This window comes from Panthera onca, chromosome D3 (genome assembly GCF_046562875.1).
Source record: "Panthera onca isolate mPanOnc1 chromosome D3, mPanOnc1 haplotype 2, whole genome shotgun sequence".
NCBI classification, from domain to species: domain Eukaryota; kingdom Metazoa; phylum Chordata; class Mammalia; order Carnivora; family Felidae; genus Panthera; species Panthera onca.
The window spans coordinates 85574324-85591113 of NC_138350.1; the positions used below are offsets into that span (position 1 = coordinate 85574324).

The 16790-nt window shown below is 36.4% G+C and overlaps 1 protein-coding gene across 6 annotated transcripts in view; it reads right to left on the reverse strand.

Annotated features, from left to right (window-relative positions):
• RTTN (rotatin) overlaps positions 1 to 16790 on the reverse strand; it is a 161401-nt gene that overhangs the window by 67714 nt on the left and 76897 nt on the right. For all 6 annotated transcript variants that reach the window (XM_060614068.3, XM_060614067.3, XM_060614069.3 and 3 more), the window contains 5 exons: positions 13028 to 13247; positions 5894 to 6022; positions 5317 to 5427; positions 3338 to 3496; positions 1757 to 1828 (listed from right to left, as the gene is read on the reverse strand). In XM_060614068.3, the coding sequence (XP_060470051.3) occupies positions 1757 to 1828; positions 3338 to 3496; positions 5317 to 5427; positions 5894 to 6022; positions 13028 to 13247 (691 nt within the window). The remainder of the gene's footprint in view (positions 1 to 1756; positions 1829 to 3337; positions 3497 to 5316; positions 5428 to 5893; positions 6023 to 13027; positions 13248 to 16790) is intronic.

Genomic DNA, 16790 nt, shown 5'->3' on the forward strand with positions numbered 1-16790 from the left:
GGAGCAGCTCTCAGAATTTCAGATTCTGGCAGAAGAGCCCAAAAGCTCATTCTAAGCACTATTTTCAACTTTGTAGGAGAAAATTAATTCTGTGTTAAAAACATGGAGAATAACAAAACCATGCAGTAAGCATGGTCACTAGCAAGACAAAGGAACTGTGCCCTACTTAACTTGTACGAGAAAAACGTGAACATCTACACATGCTTCGGTAGTATAATAAAATGTCCCATGAGTTCCAATAGGACCCAGAAGTAGTATTACTCTAGCTTTTATATTATAGCTATTTCAATAATAAAAAATTCGATGGCATTACATTACCAAGCTTATAATACACAAGTGTCGCTCGTTTAACAGGACTAGTGGTGATTTGCATTTGAGCCAAGAACAACACCTCTTAAAATCTAGTTATTGGATAACAAGCACCAAAACTACTACACCAGTAACATAAATATTAATCCTGTGTATTCTTTCCAGTTTTGTCTCCTATGGTTTTATTACGAGGCAGATGGTGAATAAGCAACCAGGATGAGAAGGCAGTGTTAAACAAATTACAAGAACAAGTGGGAAAGTGGCGTGGGATCTTCCATAACTGGCAGAGTTAAGCTGGGTGTGTCAAGTGTGGAAAAGTGAACCTTCCAAGAGTTTAATGAGATGTGGGCCTTAACAACCACCTGGATCCATGCTTCACATCACTGCCTGAAAAGCTGTCTTCACACAGGCTCAAGTGGATTCAGCAATTCCTCCAAAGATATGTTCTAACAAAAATTTCAAAAGAAACCTCAGAATTGTCTAGGATCCTGGAGAGTGAGGTACAATAGTGTGATTAGCAAACACACAGAGAAACAGCACATCTTACCTCCCCAGTGACACCGTTTTTCTATCCTCCAAATCATCTAAAAAGCAGCAGGCTGCAAAAAAGCTAGGTACTACTAGACTCAACACTCAGAACATGAAACAAAAAATTAATCCAGTAAGAACCAAAGAAAGACAAATTATGACCTTAACTGCACTAACCCAGAAAAGGTTAAAAAAAAAAAAAATGTTAACATTAACACATACTTAAGTATAAATAATTTTGTGTATAACTATTAAATTACAGAGGTGTATACTGGGTGGGTATGAGACCAGCTAGACTCAAAGCAAAGGTGTGATTCAGGGCAAGTTATTTAAACTCTCTGTGTGAAAGCTTCTTAATCTACAAAATGAGGATACTAGTGGCCCACAACTCAATTACACAAGTTAAATATTAAGTTAAATAATGTTAAGCTCCTAGAAGAATGCATAATAAACTCTATATTAGCTATTAATGTTTCTGTACGTAGTAAACATGTTATCTATTATTTCTGCTCAAAATTATTTCTAACGTTATGGAAAAGGATTTGTAAATCTGATCAAGCACAAAAAAAAAAATTCTACATTTTTTTTTTAAGTTCATTTATTTATTTTGAGAAAGAAAGAGAAACAGCATGAGCAGGGGAGGAGCAGAGAGACAGGGAGAGAGAGGATCCAAAGCAGGCTCCACACTCTACATGGGGCTCGATCCCACAAACTGTAAGATCATGACCTGAGCCGAAATCAAGAGTCAGACACTCAACTGACTGGGCCACCCAGGCACCCCTTCCAAATTCTCTTTTAAGAGGTCCTGTTGCCATAAAGTTTCATCAGTGACAATATATATGTATATATATATGCTGAAATTTAATCATCAATTAATCTCAAATATCTACCAGCTTCATAACTGTTTAAAGTTACCCACCTGCCAAGTATAATCCTTTAAAATTATTGAAGGCATTGGAATTACAAGGAGATTCTGAAGAATAAATGCAGCCTAAAATAAAAAAAAGAAAATGTCAATACTGCCATCTTGCTGTCATCTCTGAAATAACCAATATATCGAATTTAATAATAAAAACCATATCACTGGGCAACTGCATATACTGAGACATCATTATGAGAATTTGCCAAGCCCGTTTCTTGTTATATGATGACCTAACAGTGGAGGAAATTATTTCATCAGGAAATATATTTTTTCCTATTTCAGAATTTTATTTTTCCAAAAAAATGATCTATAAAATATAAACTGTTCTGGTAGCAGTTAAGAAATACACTTTCACATTTCTATTATTTCCTTACACACACACACACACAAACACACACACACATCCTTCCCTCCCCTCCCCCCCCCCCCCCCCCCCCGACTATCCCTCTCATACAAGCTGTTCTCAATAAAAAAAGTCCCAACTAGAAACACAAACCACAAATGCCCAACTTTACCTTCTAGGTCCTTAAGATGGTCAAATTAAGTAATGGTACTAATATGAACACTGATTATGTCTACAGTGAGAGATTGTGGCATGAGGGGTGAATAACGGGGGTAACAGAGGGGATCCAAAGAGAGTGAAATTTGCGACCATCTTAACTTGAAGTCAATAGATATCTTTAAAGTTGGTGAATCAAGAGGAAGCTACAAGATTAAGCATTACTACTTAAAAACAACAAGAAAACTACAGCATTTGGATTTTGGAACTGGGAACTGGCAAATGGCGGGCCCTGGAGCTGCTGTTTTCTTCACAAGCCTCAGATCACTCTTGCATCACTGTTTTTAAAAATATTTGCATCGAGGGGCACGTGGGTGGCTCAGCTGGTTGAGCGCCCGACTCTTGATTTCAGCTCAGGTCATGATCTCACAGTTTATGAAACTGAGCCCCATATTGGGCTCTCCGGTAACAGCTCAGAACCTGCTTGGGATTCTCTTTCCCCCTCCCTCTGCCCCTCCCCTGCTCAAGCTCCTTTTGTGCATGCTCTCTCTCTCTCTCTCTCAAAATAAATAAACATTAAAAAAGATAGCATCAATCATTTCAATAAAAGCGGCAATAAAATGAAGCCACAAATTATTTAGAAAGAATTAAAATAGGGTTTACTTTTCCTCTTATATATGATAACTACTACAGAGTTATCTGACAGCCATTCATCTTAAGTAAAGCTCTATCTATAGATATTAGAGATTCATATGCCCTGAGGTAATATGAAAGTAACTTTTTTCCCATGAACTACCTTTTAATGTATAATATAAAAGAATTCATATAAAAATATACCAAATTCTACTTTGGTCTTCTCAAAATAAAGGACTCCAGTATTTACTGTGAATTCGTATCTTTTTTATTCTCTACTAGTATTTTATTTGAGGTTTTATTTGCAGGTACGAAAGATAATGGCCAGCAATCAGTCCACAACATAGAGGATACCACTGATAGGTCATTCCCAAGAGAGTATGGTTTACAAAGACCATACGACCGCGAGTTTCTAAGACCGCGAGGTGCTAGGCGGACAGGCATACCTCCCTGCGCACCACACTGCATTCCGACTGGTCCAGAAGAATGTTCACCACAGTCCCCCAGAGCCCACCAGAAATGTTCTGACAGCTATTTGCCAAGGCCACACAACCTGTTTCAAGGGTGGTCAGTGCCGATCCTAATCCCAGTGAAGTGAACCTCACCTGTTCAGATTAAAGAAAAGTCGTCAAACCAAAGAACCCAATTCCTTAACATGAACTCTTAATTTCTCTGGTACGTAAAATATCATGCTTTTATGACACTGTCTTGACGATCCTAAATTATAAGACAGTTATAGAAAACAGTGTCCTATAAATTTATGAATGAATAAAAATCCTATTCCATCAAACAAGCAATATAGAAAAGTTCAACAAAAGCAAATGTCACAGAAAGTCAAAACCAGGTACAAATAAGAATAAAAATTATAGCTCACAAGCCTCTTTCTAGGAGAGCACAGAGTGCTTACACATTTTTTATGAATGTGATTCCTGTTTATTCCTCATTTTTAAAGAGGTTATCTATTATTTTCTTCTCCATCCCTGTTAGTGCTTCTTCCAAATAAATGGCTTTAACCTTTTTGAAACTTCTTTGCAAAAAGAAATAACTGAAGTGTCTTTCCCTAAAGCATTTAGTATTTTCCCCAAAATTACTGTAAAAGAAAAATGTTTCAAATAAGATTAATGTGCTGTAATATGTTTGCCACAGTACCACTGCTGTGTGAGCTATGCATTTTGGTTGACTTCTGAATTCTTATTCTAAAACAGTTTCACTGGAAGCTACAGGATAGCAAAAAACAATGTGGTCATCACATGGTCAAGCAAACAAGTCTAATGTATATAAAGAATAGAACCTGTATGTTCAGACCAAATAATGTTTCTAGAAACCAAGGTTTTTATCGTAACAGAATATAATCATCTCTTGTTTGAAGTTAATGGACGGTGCCCATAGTCAAGAGTACTGTATCAGATACTTAGCAATTTGCTAGGAGGATAGATCTTATGGTCAGTGTTCTAATCACAAAAATAAGTAAGAGGACAAGAAGTAACTTTGTAGGTGAAGGATATGTTTACAGCCCAATTGTGCTAATGATTTCAGAAGTATACACTTATCTCCAAATTCATGAATTTGTACATATTAAATACGTACAGATTTGCCACGTCAATCATACCTAATAAAGTGGTTTTAAAAAAGAGGTAAGTGGACAAATGGCTACAACTGGAAAATTTGTTAATAACATAAAATTTTGCGCCATAATCGTACTATTCTATTAAATGACACACAAATATCACTTGGCAGCTATCCTTCTAAATTCTTTGAAAATGGCGGGGCTTCTCCAATAATTTTTCACTGTTCTCTCTAAAAGTGAAAGTTTCTATAATCCTTTTTTTTTCTATTTTTAATCTGTACTCTAATGAGTGTGATTGAAGAGGGTTTGCTATGAACTAACTGAACTGTATCCCCTCTAAATTCCTATGTTGAAGCCCTAACCCCTAATATACCTAAACCTGATGACAGAGCTTTTAGGATGTAATTTAAAGTTAAATGAGGTCATAAAGGTGGGGTCCTAATCTGATAGGATTGGTGGCCTCATAAGAGGAGGAAGGTCACATGAGCACACAGTGAGAAGGCAGCTGTCTGTAAGCCAGAAAGGAGAGCCCTCACCAGAACCCAACATTATTGACACCTAATCTCAGATTTCTAGCCTCCAGAACTATAAGAAAATAAATTTGTTTTCTGAGCCACCTCGTTTATGGTATTTTGTTACGGCAGCCCAAACTGACTAGGACAGAGTAAACAGCTGAAGGTACATTCACTGAAATAATCTCATTTTGGAAAACACAAATGTATACATATACATATACATATATATATACATATATACAAATATATACATATACGTATACGTATACGTATATGTATATATTTGTGTGTTTCACTTGTTTTTAATCTACACATAATGGACTCCATTTTCCTTCACACTGACTTCTGGGTCTCGATCAACCCATAATGGAATCAACCAAGCCAATCCTTGCTGAGTAGGGGCCTGGTCTTCGCTGTGACTCCCCAGAGGCAAGAACCAGAGTGACATCCACTCCTAGAATGAACAAAAGGAACAGAGACACATTAGGTAAGGCTCTAGGAATACAACAGAAAATGTTTAAAGTAACTTTTACATTTAAAAATTTTTTTACTCAAAACAAAGTTAAAATGTACTTAAGACTTGGCTTTAATTTAGTATTTAACCAAAACAAGACAAACAAAAATCTCAGTTTCTACTTAAAAAGTTAAACAAAACAACTTGTCTTCAAAACAACTACCTCCCCCATGATTTAGACAAAATGTAGTTCTCTAGAGCCAGATTTCAATCAAAATGTATTTCAAATAAAATTCAGATTTGTGTAATACACAACTTCTAAGAAACATCTCAGTCAGAAGTCATTTCTGTCTCCTAAGAAGAAAAATCAAATGAGATATTTTCATATAGGCTTGAAACATGTGAGACACAGCACATTCCTTGTCTAGCAACTGTTGAGAAGACAGGCGGCTTCTGATGCTCTCACCGAGCTCTGGGCTTGGGCCATCATCTCGTGGGATAAGTGAAGCAAACAAAGAATTGTGCTCTTGGTGACCCCTTTTCCCATAAAGGACATCGCATTTCCTCCACGCTCCACGTAAAAAGAAGTAATGACCTGAAAAAGCACAAACAATATTATGGTGACTTTGCTCTGAGTGGTATATAAAAACAAATACATAACTCTCTACTAACTTGTCTGATTTGAATCTTAACCACATAAAGTATATACAACATTCTTAGTTTATACATTTAAAAATAGTTAAGATGGCATACTTTAGGTTTTGTGTTACTACAATTTAAATATTCTTACTTTAAAATTTTCTCCCTTTGGAACTTGTACAAAGATGTGTAGTATCCTCCTAGAAGACTTTTGTAATTTAGAATATGCTCATGCATTTTTCAAATGATACAGTATCCTTTAAGTAAAAGAGTTTACAACATCTTATTTAAAAAATAGACTTAGGGGGCACCTGGGTGGCTCAGTCAGTTAAGCACCTGACTCTTAATTTCAGCTCAATTCATTATCTCACAATTTGTAGGTTTGAGCCCCACAATAGGCCCTGCTCTGTCTGAAGCAGTCTGTCTCCCTCTGTTTCTCTCTGCCCCTCCCCCACTATGCACGCACACTTTTTCTGTCTCTGTCTCTCTTAAAAAAAAATAAATAAATAAATATTTAAGACAAATATTCAAAGTGACAAAAGACCACTTATAATTCACAAAATTTTAGTAAGAAAAGGAATGCTAACTATATTTAAGTGCCAACATACTATAAAGGAAAAATCTGTTTTGAGTCAAAACAATCGAAACTACCTATTATCTGACCAATACAACGTCAAGTATTTCAGTTCATTCACCCAAGGACTCTGGATGCTTTTATCCATCACAGAATCCTTTAAAGTAAGTCATTTTGTCTTAAAATAGAGACTACTTTTCAGTTCATGCAGCAGATTATTTCCAAAAGATGGCACAAATTGAGGTGCCTGGGTGGCTCGGTTGGTTAAGCATCTGACTTTGGCTCAGGTCATGATCTCACAGTCCGTGAGTTCGAGCCCCGCGTTGGGCTCTGTGCTGAAGCTCAGGGTCTGGAGCCTGCTTCGGATTCTGTGTCTCCCTCTCTCTCTGCCCCTCCCCCACTCGCACTCTGTCTCTGTCTTTCCAAAAATGAATAAACACTAAAAAAAATTTTTTTTTTAAAAAGATGGCACAAATAATAAATCATGATAGGCATAGCTTATTTAACAGAAGCAATTTATTCATAGATAATATGGGATTTGTATGTTACATCAGAATTTTCATAAACCAAATAATTAAATATGATGTCTGAAAAATAACCCAAGATTGTCCAGGAGCTGAAATTATAGGTGACAGGCTTTGCTCTACTACACATTCATGTGTGTATGTTTGAAAGTTTTCATAATTAAAAGTTTAAAACTTTAAGGGACTATCTTAAGAATAAGACACTTGAATGATTCAAGCCCTTCTTGTCTTCTGCTAAGTCACTGGAGACAGCTACAGTATGATGGTTTCATACCCAGTTGGTAAGTGATAAGCCAAGAATTTAGGGATTATTTCCTTTCAATCTGACCTTTTGGTCATATCTGTGGAATTATACTCCATCTGTCTGGTTTTAAGAATGTAATTATCACAGTTTATACACTTATCATAATGTATCATGCTTAGTTTAAAAGCCTCATTTCTCAACCACGAAAAGCAAATATTCCCATTCTATTTTCACTATGCAAAACAAAATACCTATACTAGAAATACAGCTCCCTTCTGAAAAGGAGTCCACTTTAGTGAGAAACTATAAAGCAAATCATTTGGACCAACAATGACTTTGTTTCAATGTCTATTCACATAAGCCTTACTTGATTCTTTAGTAGGAAAATAAATCTAAATGTTTACTAATTATGTAACTATGCAAAAGGTCCCAAGTAAGATTTAATGGGACTCTGCCACAATGTCTAACAAGTGACAGATTTCTTCATATTATTTTCCTGTCACTTAATGTGAAGACAAAAAGATTTTCTTCCCAAGACGTGTAAAGCGTGAAGTATACTCCTCTGTTTATACCAAATCAAGATTTGCTAACCAAGTTTTTCTTAACTGTGGAACATTCTAAAACAGGGATTGTACTTTTTTATCTACTCCTTAGCTAATACATTTGCCTCGATTTCTCACCTAGAACTAAGAAACCCTTTTGTTCTCCAAAACCATAGAAAGCTCCTTTTAATTCCTGGTATTTGAAACACAACGTGTGATCTGAATCTTACACAGTTTCAAAAACAAAAGCACTCCCGATAGTTTCCAAATATAAACAATGTTAACACCTAACTTCTTCAGTCACTGCTATAGTCAACCCTCACATATATCCCTGATTGGAAACAGGTAAGTCACTTCATAGAGGAGATGAGTTCCAAAAGGTTTATAAATGGAGTATATACAAATCACATTACACACAATGCTATAAATTAGGTACTTGTATATTGAATTATATTTTAAATGCATTAGAGGATCTGACTTTTTAAAAAATACTACAATAAGGTCTTTAAGCTAACATAACTGTTCTAAAAATTCATCCATTTCTGTATGAATGTATAAATTCTGTGTTATGACACCTTGAAGGTTAGAATAACTCATCATACACTGACCATGTGTACTTTTTTAGTATTTATAATTATTCCAGAAAAAAAGTTTATTCGATTAAAACAGCTACACTCAAATTCATATTCAATTTTATAGTACATATAAGAGTATTTAGGATTTTGAAATCTTTTTAACAAAATAAGATATACTTTTGAGATAAATTCTAGTTAATATCATCTGAAGCATGGTTTACAGCTGAATATACAAACATCACCTAAAGCATGATTTAATGATGAAAGCACAAAAATTAAACACACATAATTTATATATTCATTTAAATCACATTTCAATATTACTCAAACTGTATTCTAATTTAAAACCACATGTAAGATACATATAAATTAAATTAGTTGTTATTTCAACAATATGTGCCAATCACTATGTTAGGATAATGGAAGCTATGGGTTAGTGGAAATGATACAAAGGTGATTCCCACAAGCTTACAGTCTAACAACGGATCAACGCGTAAAACAAAATAGAGATACAATGTCTTAAGCACCATAATAATGGCATATATAAACTGTTACAGGTATACAACCTAGGAAGAGGCCGGTCACTCTTCCCTGAGTGTGTATGTCTGGAAGATAAGAAAAGACTTCCTAAAGGAAGGTAAATGAATGAGAGAGACCTTAAACTCTGTATAGAAAAGAGAAGAAATTATATGAAGAAATAGACTTTTAAAATAAGTGTTATTGGGGCGCCGGGGTGGCTCGGTCAGTTAAGCGACCTACTTCGGCTCAGGTCAAGATCTCACAGCTTGTGAGTTCGAGCCCCGCGTCAGGCTCTGTGCTGACAGCTCAGAGCCTGGAGCCTGTTTCAGAGTCTGTGTCTCCCTCTCTCTCTGCCCCTCCCCTGTTCATGCTCTGTCTCTCTCTGTCTCAAAAATAAATAAACATTAAAAATAAATAAATAAATAAATAAAATAAAATAAGTTTTATTTAGTGAAATGGGCCAAATAAAACTGAAACTTCAGAGATGTGGGGGGAAAAATGAAACTGATGTAAGATTCAAAATGCAAGATTACAAAATTCCTTATGCACTTGATAGAGAGCTTTGGGCTGTAAGGTTTCAGCTTTTAAAGGAATATCTGGTGGCAGGCAGACTGTGTGACTGCAGGTGGGAGCACAGAGCATAAAGAGGAATGGCTGCTGACGTGCCATCCAGACTAGGGAAGACCCAGAAACTTCGGGGCCACGTGAGCCACGGCCACGGTTGCATCAGCAAGCACCGGAAGCACCCCAGAGACCAGGGGAATGCTGGTGGCATCTCCACAGGATCCACATCAACAAATATCATTCGGTTGGCACGAGGCATTACCACTTAAAGAGGAGCCAGAGCTTCTGCCCAACTGTCAACCTCGATAAACCTTGGACGTTGGTCAGTGAGCAGACACAGGCAAATGCTGCCCAAAATAAGACGGGAGCTGCTCCCATAACCGATGTGGTGCGATGGGGCTACTGCAAAGTCTGGGGGAAGGGCAAGCTCCCCAAACAGCCTGTCAGCGTGAAGGCCTGAAGCCACATGGAAGAAGGTTCATTAAATCCTGGCAAGTGCGTTCCAAAAAAAAAAAAAAAAAAGGAATAGGAAGTTATGGATACAAGTTGGTCGAAGCATCCCATGTCTAGAATGCCCATGATATCAATCATTCATCTCTGAAAATCTAACACTGCCTCCTCGAAGAGCCTTTGCTGACGTCCTAATACAGTTAAAGAGCCCAACCTCTATCATTCAACCTTGACTATCACCGAACCTTTCAAGACCAGCAATGCTGACAGATTTGGTCAATAAGGAAACAATGAGTCATTTTTAGATTCAGACAGGTTATTACTTAACGTTAAAAACAAAAGCAATAGTAGCCAAAGTGCCAGCTCCCAGTGTCTTTCACAGGGTGACACTGAAACAGGGGGGCCAGATGACAGCAATGCAGACAGCAGGGCACTCTGCGGAGGAGCCCAGGCCCCGCTGTGGCCGAGCTGCTTACAGCCTGCAGCTATCCTGCAAGGGAACTGAGGCAGAAAGCCTCACTCATCAGAACCCAGGAGGTAGTAAGAAACAGGCTTGTGACAGACATCCCAGGAAGAGTGAAGCAAGTCAGAAACAGTCTTGTAGCAGTTCCTCACAAGCCTCCCATGTTCTCATGTTCCAGAAGGATCAGAGGAAGTTCTGCAAGACTTAGATAAGCTGTGATTAGGCGTTGCCTCTGTGGATGGCGTGCATAAAATGCAAGGCTGGCAGGGAACCCTGGTGAAGCTCTTCTCTAACAGGACTATGTAGAACTACGTCATTGCTATATTTATGACATCATACTAAAACTATACTGACCCAAATGATGAAAATGGGGCATATCAGAACGTGTGAGATAATGTTAAGGCCATGCCTAGAAGGTAATTAGAGCTAAAAATACTTGAGAATAGATTTTTAAAAAATCAGTGAAATAAGACTATCACAAAAAAGCCATAAATTAAAACAAAAGGAGAAAGAAATAAGCTTAAGGAGAAATTAATGAAGTGGGGGAAAACATTAAAGGGAGGATCAACAAAGTCCACTGTTCATTCTTTGAAAAGAATGATAATAATAAAACATACAAACACACAGTAAGACCAATCAAGAGAACTAGAGGAAAGAATAGTTTAATACCTCGAATGAAATGGGACCTCCCTCTAGATCTGACGGACATTTAAAGAATAAGATGATTTGATGAATAATCTTAGGGCTAGGAATTCAAAACTTTAGATAAAATACTAGAAAAACATAACTTACTGACACCAAAAATTAAAAATCTCAAAATTCTAGATTTAAAAAATTCAATTCATTTACAATCTTTCCCAAAAGAAAACTCTAGGTCTGAATTGCTTCATCATCAAATTCTACTAGACATTTAAGCATTAAATACCACCAATTCCAATCAACTATTTCAAAAGGAAATAAGAGTTACATAAAAATAATTTATACATATAAAGATGGATTAACTTTGATATTAAAACCTAACAAAAGTTTCCTGAGAAAGAAGACAGATGCAGTCATTATAAAACCATTTTCTGCATAAGAAAATTGGTAGAATTCTAAAAACATTAACAAACTAAATCTGTTAATATATAAAAGGAATAGTACATCACAACCTAAGTTGAAATTCTCCCAGAAATGCAAGGATGTTTAAAATTTTTAAATGAATCAATCTAATCCATCACCTTAATGGAATACAGGGGAAAAAAAAATCATGTTTATCTTAAAAGATACAGAAAAAGCATTATACATTTGTTATTAAAAAAAAAAAAAACACCTTGGTAAAGCAAGACTAAAAGGAAACTTACTTTTCTTTACTTAATTGAAAAAAACTACCATAAACAGCATAGTGAGAGGTGAAAAATTAAAGGCCTTTCCTTTGAGTTTGGAAACAAGGATTGCTGGGTAGATGGCTCATATATAAAAACTGAGTACACTTCTACACGTTCAACAATAGTTAGAAAATCAACTATCAAAAATTCATTTTCACTGAGAGACAAGAATATTCATTGAAGCAGGATCTAAAATGGCTCTCCATGAAAATAAAAAAACCAAAATATCTTTCAACACTGTAGCGTAGTGAACACTGGACAAGTAAACTAACTCTACCTACAGGAAGCAGGATGAACAAGTCTCAGAAGCATAATGATGACAGAAAGCAGTCATATGATTCCATTTTACAAAACTTAAAAAATCAGGAATTGTTGCAAATACATACGCATAATTAAGTGGTAAGATTACCAAGAAAAGTAAAGAATGATTACCATAAACTCAAAGTAACAACTACCTTTCAGGAGAGAAGAGCTCAAAAAGGGGGATGGCAAATGTTCCCTGGGTGCTGGCAATGCCTCGATCAGGCAGGTTCACTATGTGATGCCTGAGCTATGTATGTTCTGTGTAATCTCCACATATGTGCTGTATTTCACAAATAAAAAGGATAGACAACATAAGTGAATACATGACCTAATGAGGGGACTTAAATGTAAGCCTTAGTTTATTCTTCTTGAAAACGAGTGTACTCTAAAAGTGATCTTACATATTTATTAATAATAATCATTAAAACACTTAACACATTATAATGAGCCATAGGAATACTGCAGAATAATCTACATTAAATATACTGATACACAGAATGCACCTAACACTGTGCCCGGCATAGGGGCGCCTGGGTGGCTCAGTTGGTTGAGCATCTGACTTCGGCTCAGGTCATGATCTCACAGTTCGTGAGTTCGAGGCTCTGTGCTGAAAGCCTGGAGCCTGCTTCAGATTCTGTGTCCCCCTCTCTCTCCGCCCCACCCCTGCTTGTGCTCTTTCTCTCTCTGTCCTTCAAAAATGAATAAACATAAAAAATAATTTTTTTAAATAAAAAAAAACACCATGCCTGGCACAAAGGGAATGATCAATAAATAGTAAATAGCTATTCTTTGGGGTTGTTACTATTTAGTTACAGTCACCGGTTATTTTTACTTACTTCAAGAAGACCTGACAAGTACTTGACACAAATTTCAAATGGCTTTGTGAGAGGAGAGTGTGAGCTCCATCCCGGAGATGCCGTGAGGTGAGCCATCCCTCGTAAGGTCCTCTCGAGGGAAGGCAGGCCATAGAAGTGAGGGGCATCAGTGACTCTCAGGCTCTGGAGCAGTCTCAGAGCCAGCTGTGTCTGGAAAACGTGAAGAAGTTCCAAGCATTTCCTGTGTACGTAAAGCAAGGAAGAAAAAAATCAACAAGAGAACAAGTGTGATGGGCTAATGGGTTAACTTACTGATGGTAGAGAGTTACTAACAACTTAGTATGTCAGCAAAATACGAACCAGGAGAAATGGCGGTCTCAAAACAAGGCTTTTCAAGGAAAACATAGTTAAAATATGAGGTGAAAGACCAGTAACAATTACACTGAAAAAGAGATAAGTGATATTGGTATTGGTACCCAAAAATAAAACCAAAAATTAGAATGGAAAATTAAATGCATACTTTAAATGAGTTAAATTGGCATATATTAAACCGATACTTTTAATCATCTGGAATCATTCAAAAATTGAATTTTTAATTAGCTGAAACTGTTTTCCCCAGAAAGCTAAAATAAAAGGTTTTAATGAGTTTGACACATAATTTACATGAAACAATCAAGAGAACATTTTTTTTTTTTAGGAAACAAAATCCCTGAAACTAATAGGTAGGCATGGATCCAAAGATGAAATTCCTGGGAGAAGTATCAGCGTGTAACAAAGCTTGAATAAAATCTGAAATTTCCTCAGTTATACAGATTTTTAGACTCCAAAACTGATGACTACTATGTTTTTACATATTACAGTATTACAGTAGCGTATGTGTGTAGTTGAATTACAATAAATACGAGTATAGTTGAATGATTTTTAAAGATCATGATTCTTATACACCTGACATCCAACTGCTTTTAAAGTTTTAGAAACACATATAACTTGCAACAAAGCCTAAAAGTTATTTGTATAAATTCGTATTTCCCACAGGTAAACAACAAAGTACAGCTGACCAACAACAAAGTACAGTTAGAGGCACTAACCCCATGTGCCGTCAAAAATCCTCATATACTTTGTGACTCTCCAAAAACTCAACAGCAAACCGTTGACCAGAAGCCTTACTGATAACATAAAACAGTCAATTAACACACATTTTGTATGTTTTCTGTTATAATACTCTGTATTCTTACAAAAAGGCAAGCTAGCAGAAAGAAAACATTATTATTATTATTATTATTTTTTAAGTAAGCTCTATGCCCAATGTGGGGCCTGAACTCAAAACCCTGAGATCGAGAGCTTCATGCTCTACTGACTGAGCCAGCCAGTTGTCCGGTAAAGGAAAATATTATCAAGAAAATCATAAAAGTACTATACTGTATTTATTCAAAAAAAATCCAGGTATAAATAGACCCACATAGTTCAAACCTGTGCTGTGCAAGAATCAACTATAATCTAATCAACAGTATTAAAAAATGTTCTTCTGTTCTTTAAATTAACATACCAGTCATTCTCATTTTCTGCCCCTCTTACCTTAACGCTTGCAAAAGAGAACTACCAAAGGAAATAGTGCCTCTGCAAATATCTAACCAATCCCAGTTCAACCGCCACCAGTTCCCTCTCCTAGTCCCTGTGAACATTCCCCAAGCTCCACACCCAGTTTGTCTCATAACCACGCAAGTTCCTCTCAACATCCAAGAACAGTCCACAGCGCTGTTTCTCAAAGTCTAGCCCAAGGACTACCTATGGTGCTTACCTAATATGTACATTCCTGAGCTGCTGATAATATTTTAACAAGTCCCTCAGGAGATTCTATACACATTACAGGTCTAGCTGCACAGAATCTACCATCAACGGATTCACTGTTTTTGTCTTCAGCACTTTAATAAGGTGTCAACGTACGTAGTAAAACTCACGAATCTTGTAGATACACGACATGATTTATGTATGCATATACTCACGTAACCACCAAGCATAACAACATATAAAACATTCTCATCACCTCAGAAGGCTCCTAGGTGACCCTCTCTAGTGAAATTTTTATTGACTTGTATTCTAAATCTACTAATCCTCTTTTATACCGTGTCTAGCCCACTATTAAGCCCATGCGATGAATTTCTTTACTTGAAAAACTGTAGTCTCCATTTCTCTGCTATTGATATTCTCCATAGTTTTACCAATATTACCCATATTTTCATCTAATATATATTATATTTATATTTAAAATATTACTTAGGGGTGCCTGGGTAGTTGAGTCAGTTAAGTATCCTACTTGATTTCGGCTCAAGTCATGATCTCATGGTTCCTGAGTTCAAGCCCCATGTCAGGCTCTGTGCTGACAGCCTGCTTGAGATTCTGTCTCCTTCCCTCCTTGCCCCTCCCCCACTCATCCTCTCCCTCTCAAAATAAACTTTAAAACATAAAATATTATTTGTAGTAATAATTTATATAATATATAATATATAATTACATTTATTATATTATATTATATATTATTTATAATATAAATTATAATTATGATGTATTATAATATTATAATATATATTATAATAACTTATAAGAATAAAGTTCCTGTAATAGTTGACATCTGTGGGTCTATTTCTAATGATATTTTTCTCTGAACTACAGGAGACATATTCCTACTTCTTTATAGTTCTCCTCATTTGCGATTGTATGTCAAACCTTTGCGTCCAAGAGCTACTGAGGGGCACCTGGCTGGCTCAGTTGGTAGAGTATACGACTCTTGATCTCAGGGTTGTGAGTTTCAGACCCACATTGTGTATAAAGATTACTTAAAAATAAAATGTTAAAAAAAAAAGTTATTGAGGGCAAATTACGTAATAGTTTCTCATAGAAATGGCCTTCAGATCTAGTCAGGTGTTGACTGAATTAGGGGTATTTGACACTTTGGTTTGTTTCAAATGTTATGTGTGAGGGATCAGGTCTTTCCCTCCAGCAAAGACTTGGGATCACAGCATAAGAAGACCTCATCAAATAGAAAACTTTTAAACATCAAAGGACACTACCCAAAAAGTGAAAACATAACCTACAGAATGGGAGAAAAATTTGCAAATCATATTCGATACAGTATTTAAAAAAATTTTTTTAATCTTTATTTATTATTGAGAGAGAGAGAGAGAAAAACAGAGCGTGAGCAGGGGAGGAACAGAGACAGGAGACCAGAATCCGAAGCGGGCTCCAGGCTCTGAGCTGTCAGCACAGAGCCTGACGCAGGGCTCAAACCCACGAATTGTGAGATCATGACCTGAGCCAAAGTCGGACCCTTAACCGACTGAGCCACCCAGGCGCCCCATATTCGATACGATATTGATGTCTAGAATATATAAAAAGACAGCTCAACAACAAAAAAACAAACAACCCAATGCAAAAATAGGCAAAAGACTTGAACACACATTTTTCCAAAGAAGATACACAAATAACCAGTAAGCACAGGAAAGGATGCTCAACATCATTTTTCATTAGGGAAATAAAATCAAAACCAAAATTATTCCAGTTTATACCACTAGGATGGCCATAAGAAGAAGCGTTACAGAGGACATAGAGAAATTAGAACACTTATACATTGCTAGTGGGAATGTAAAATGGTGTAGCTGCTATGGAAAAGAGTTCAGCACTTCTTCAAGAAAATAATCACAGAGTAACCACATGAGCCAGCAAGTCCAGTCATAGGTGTATACAGGGGAACTAAAAACATGCATTCACACAAAAACTTGTATGTAAA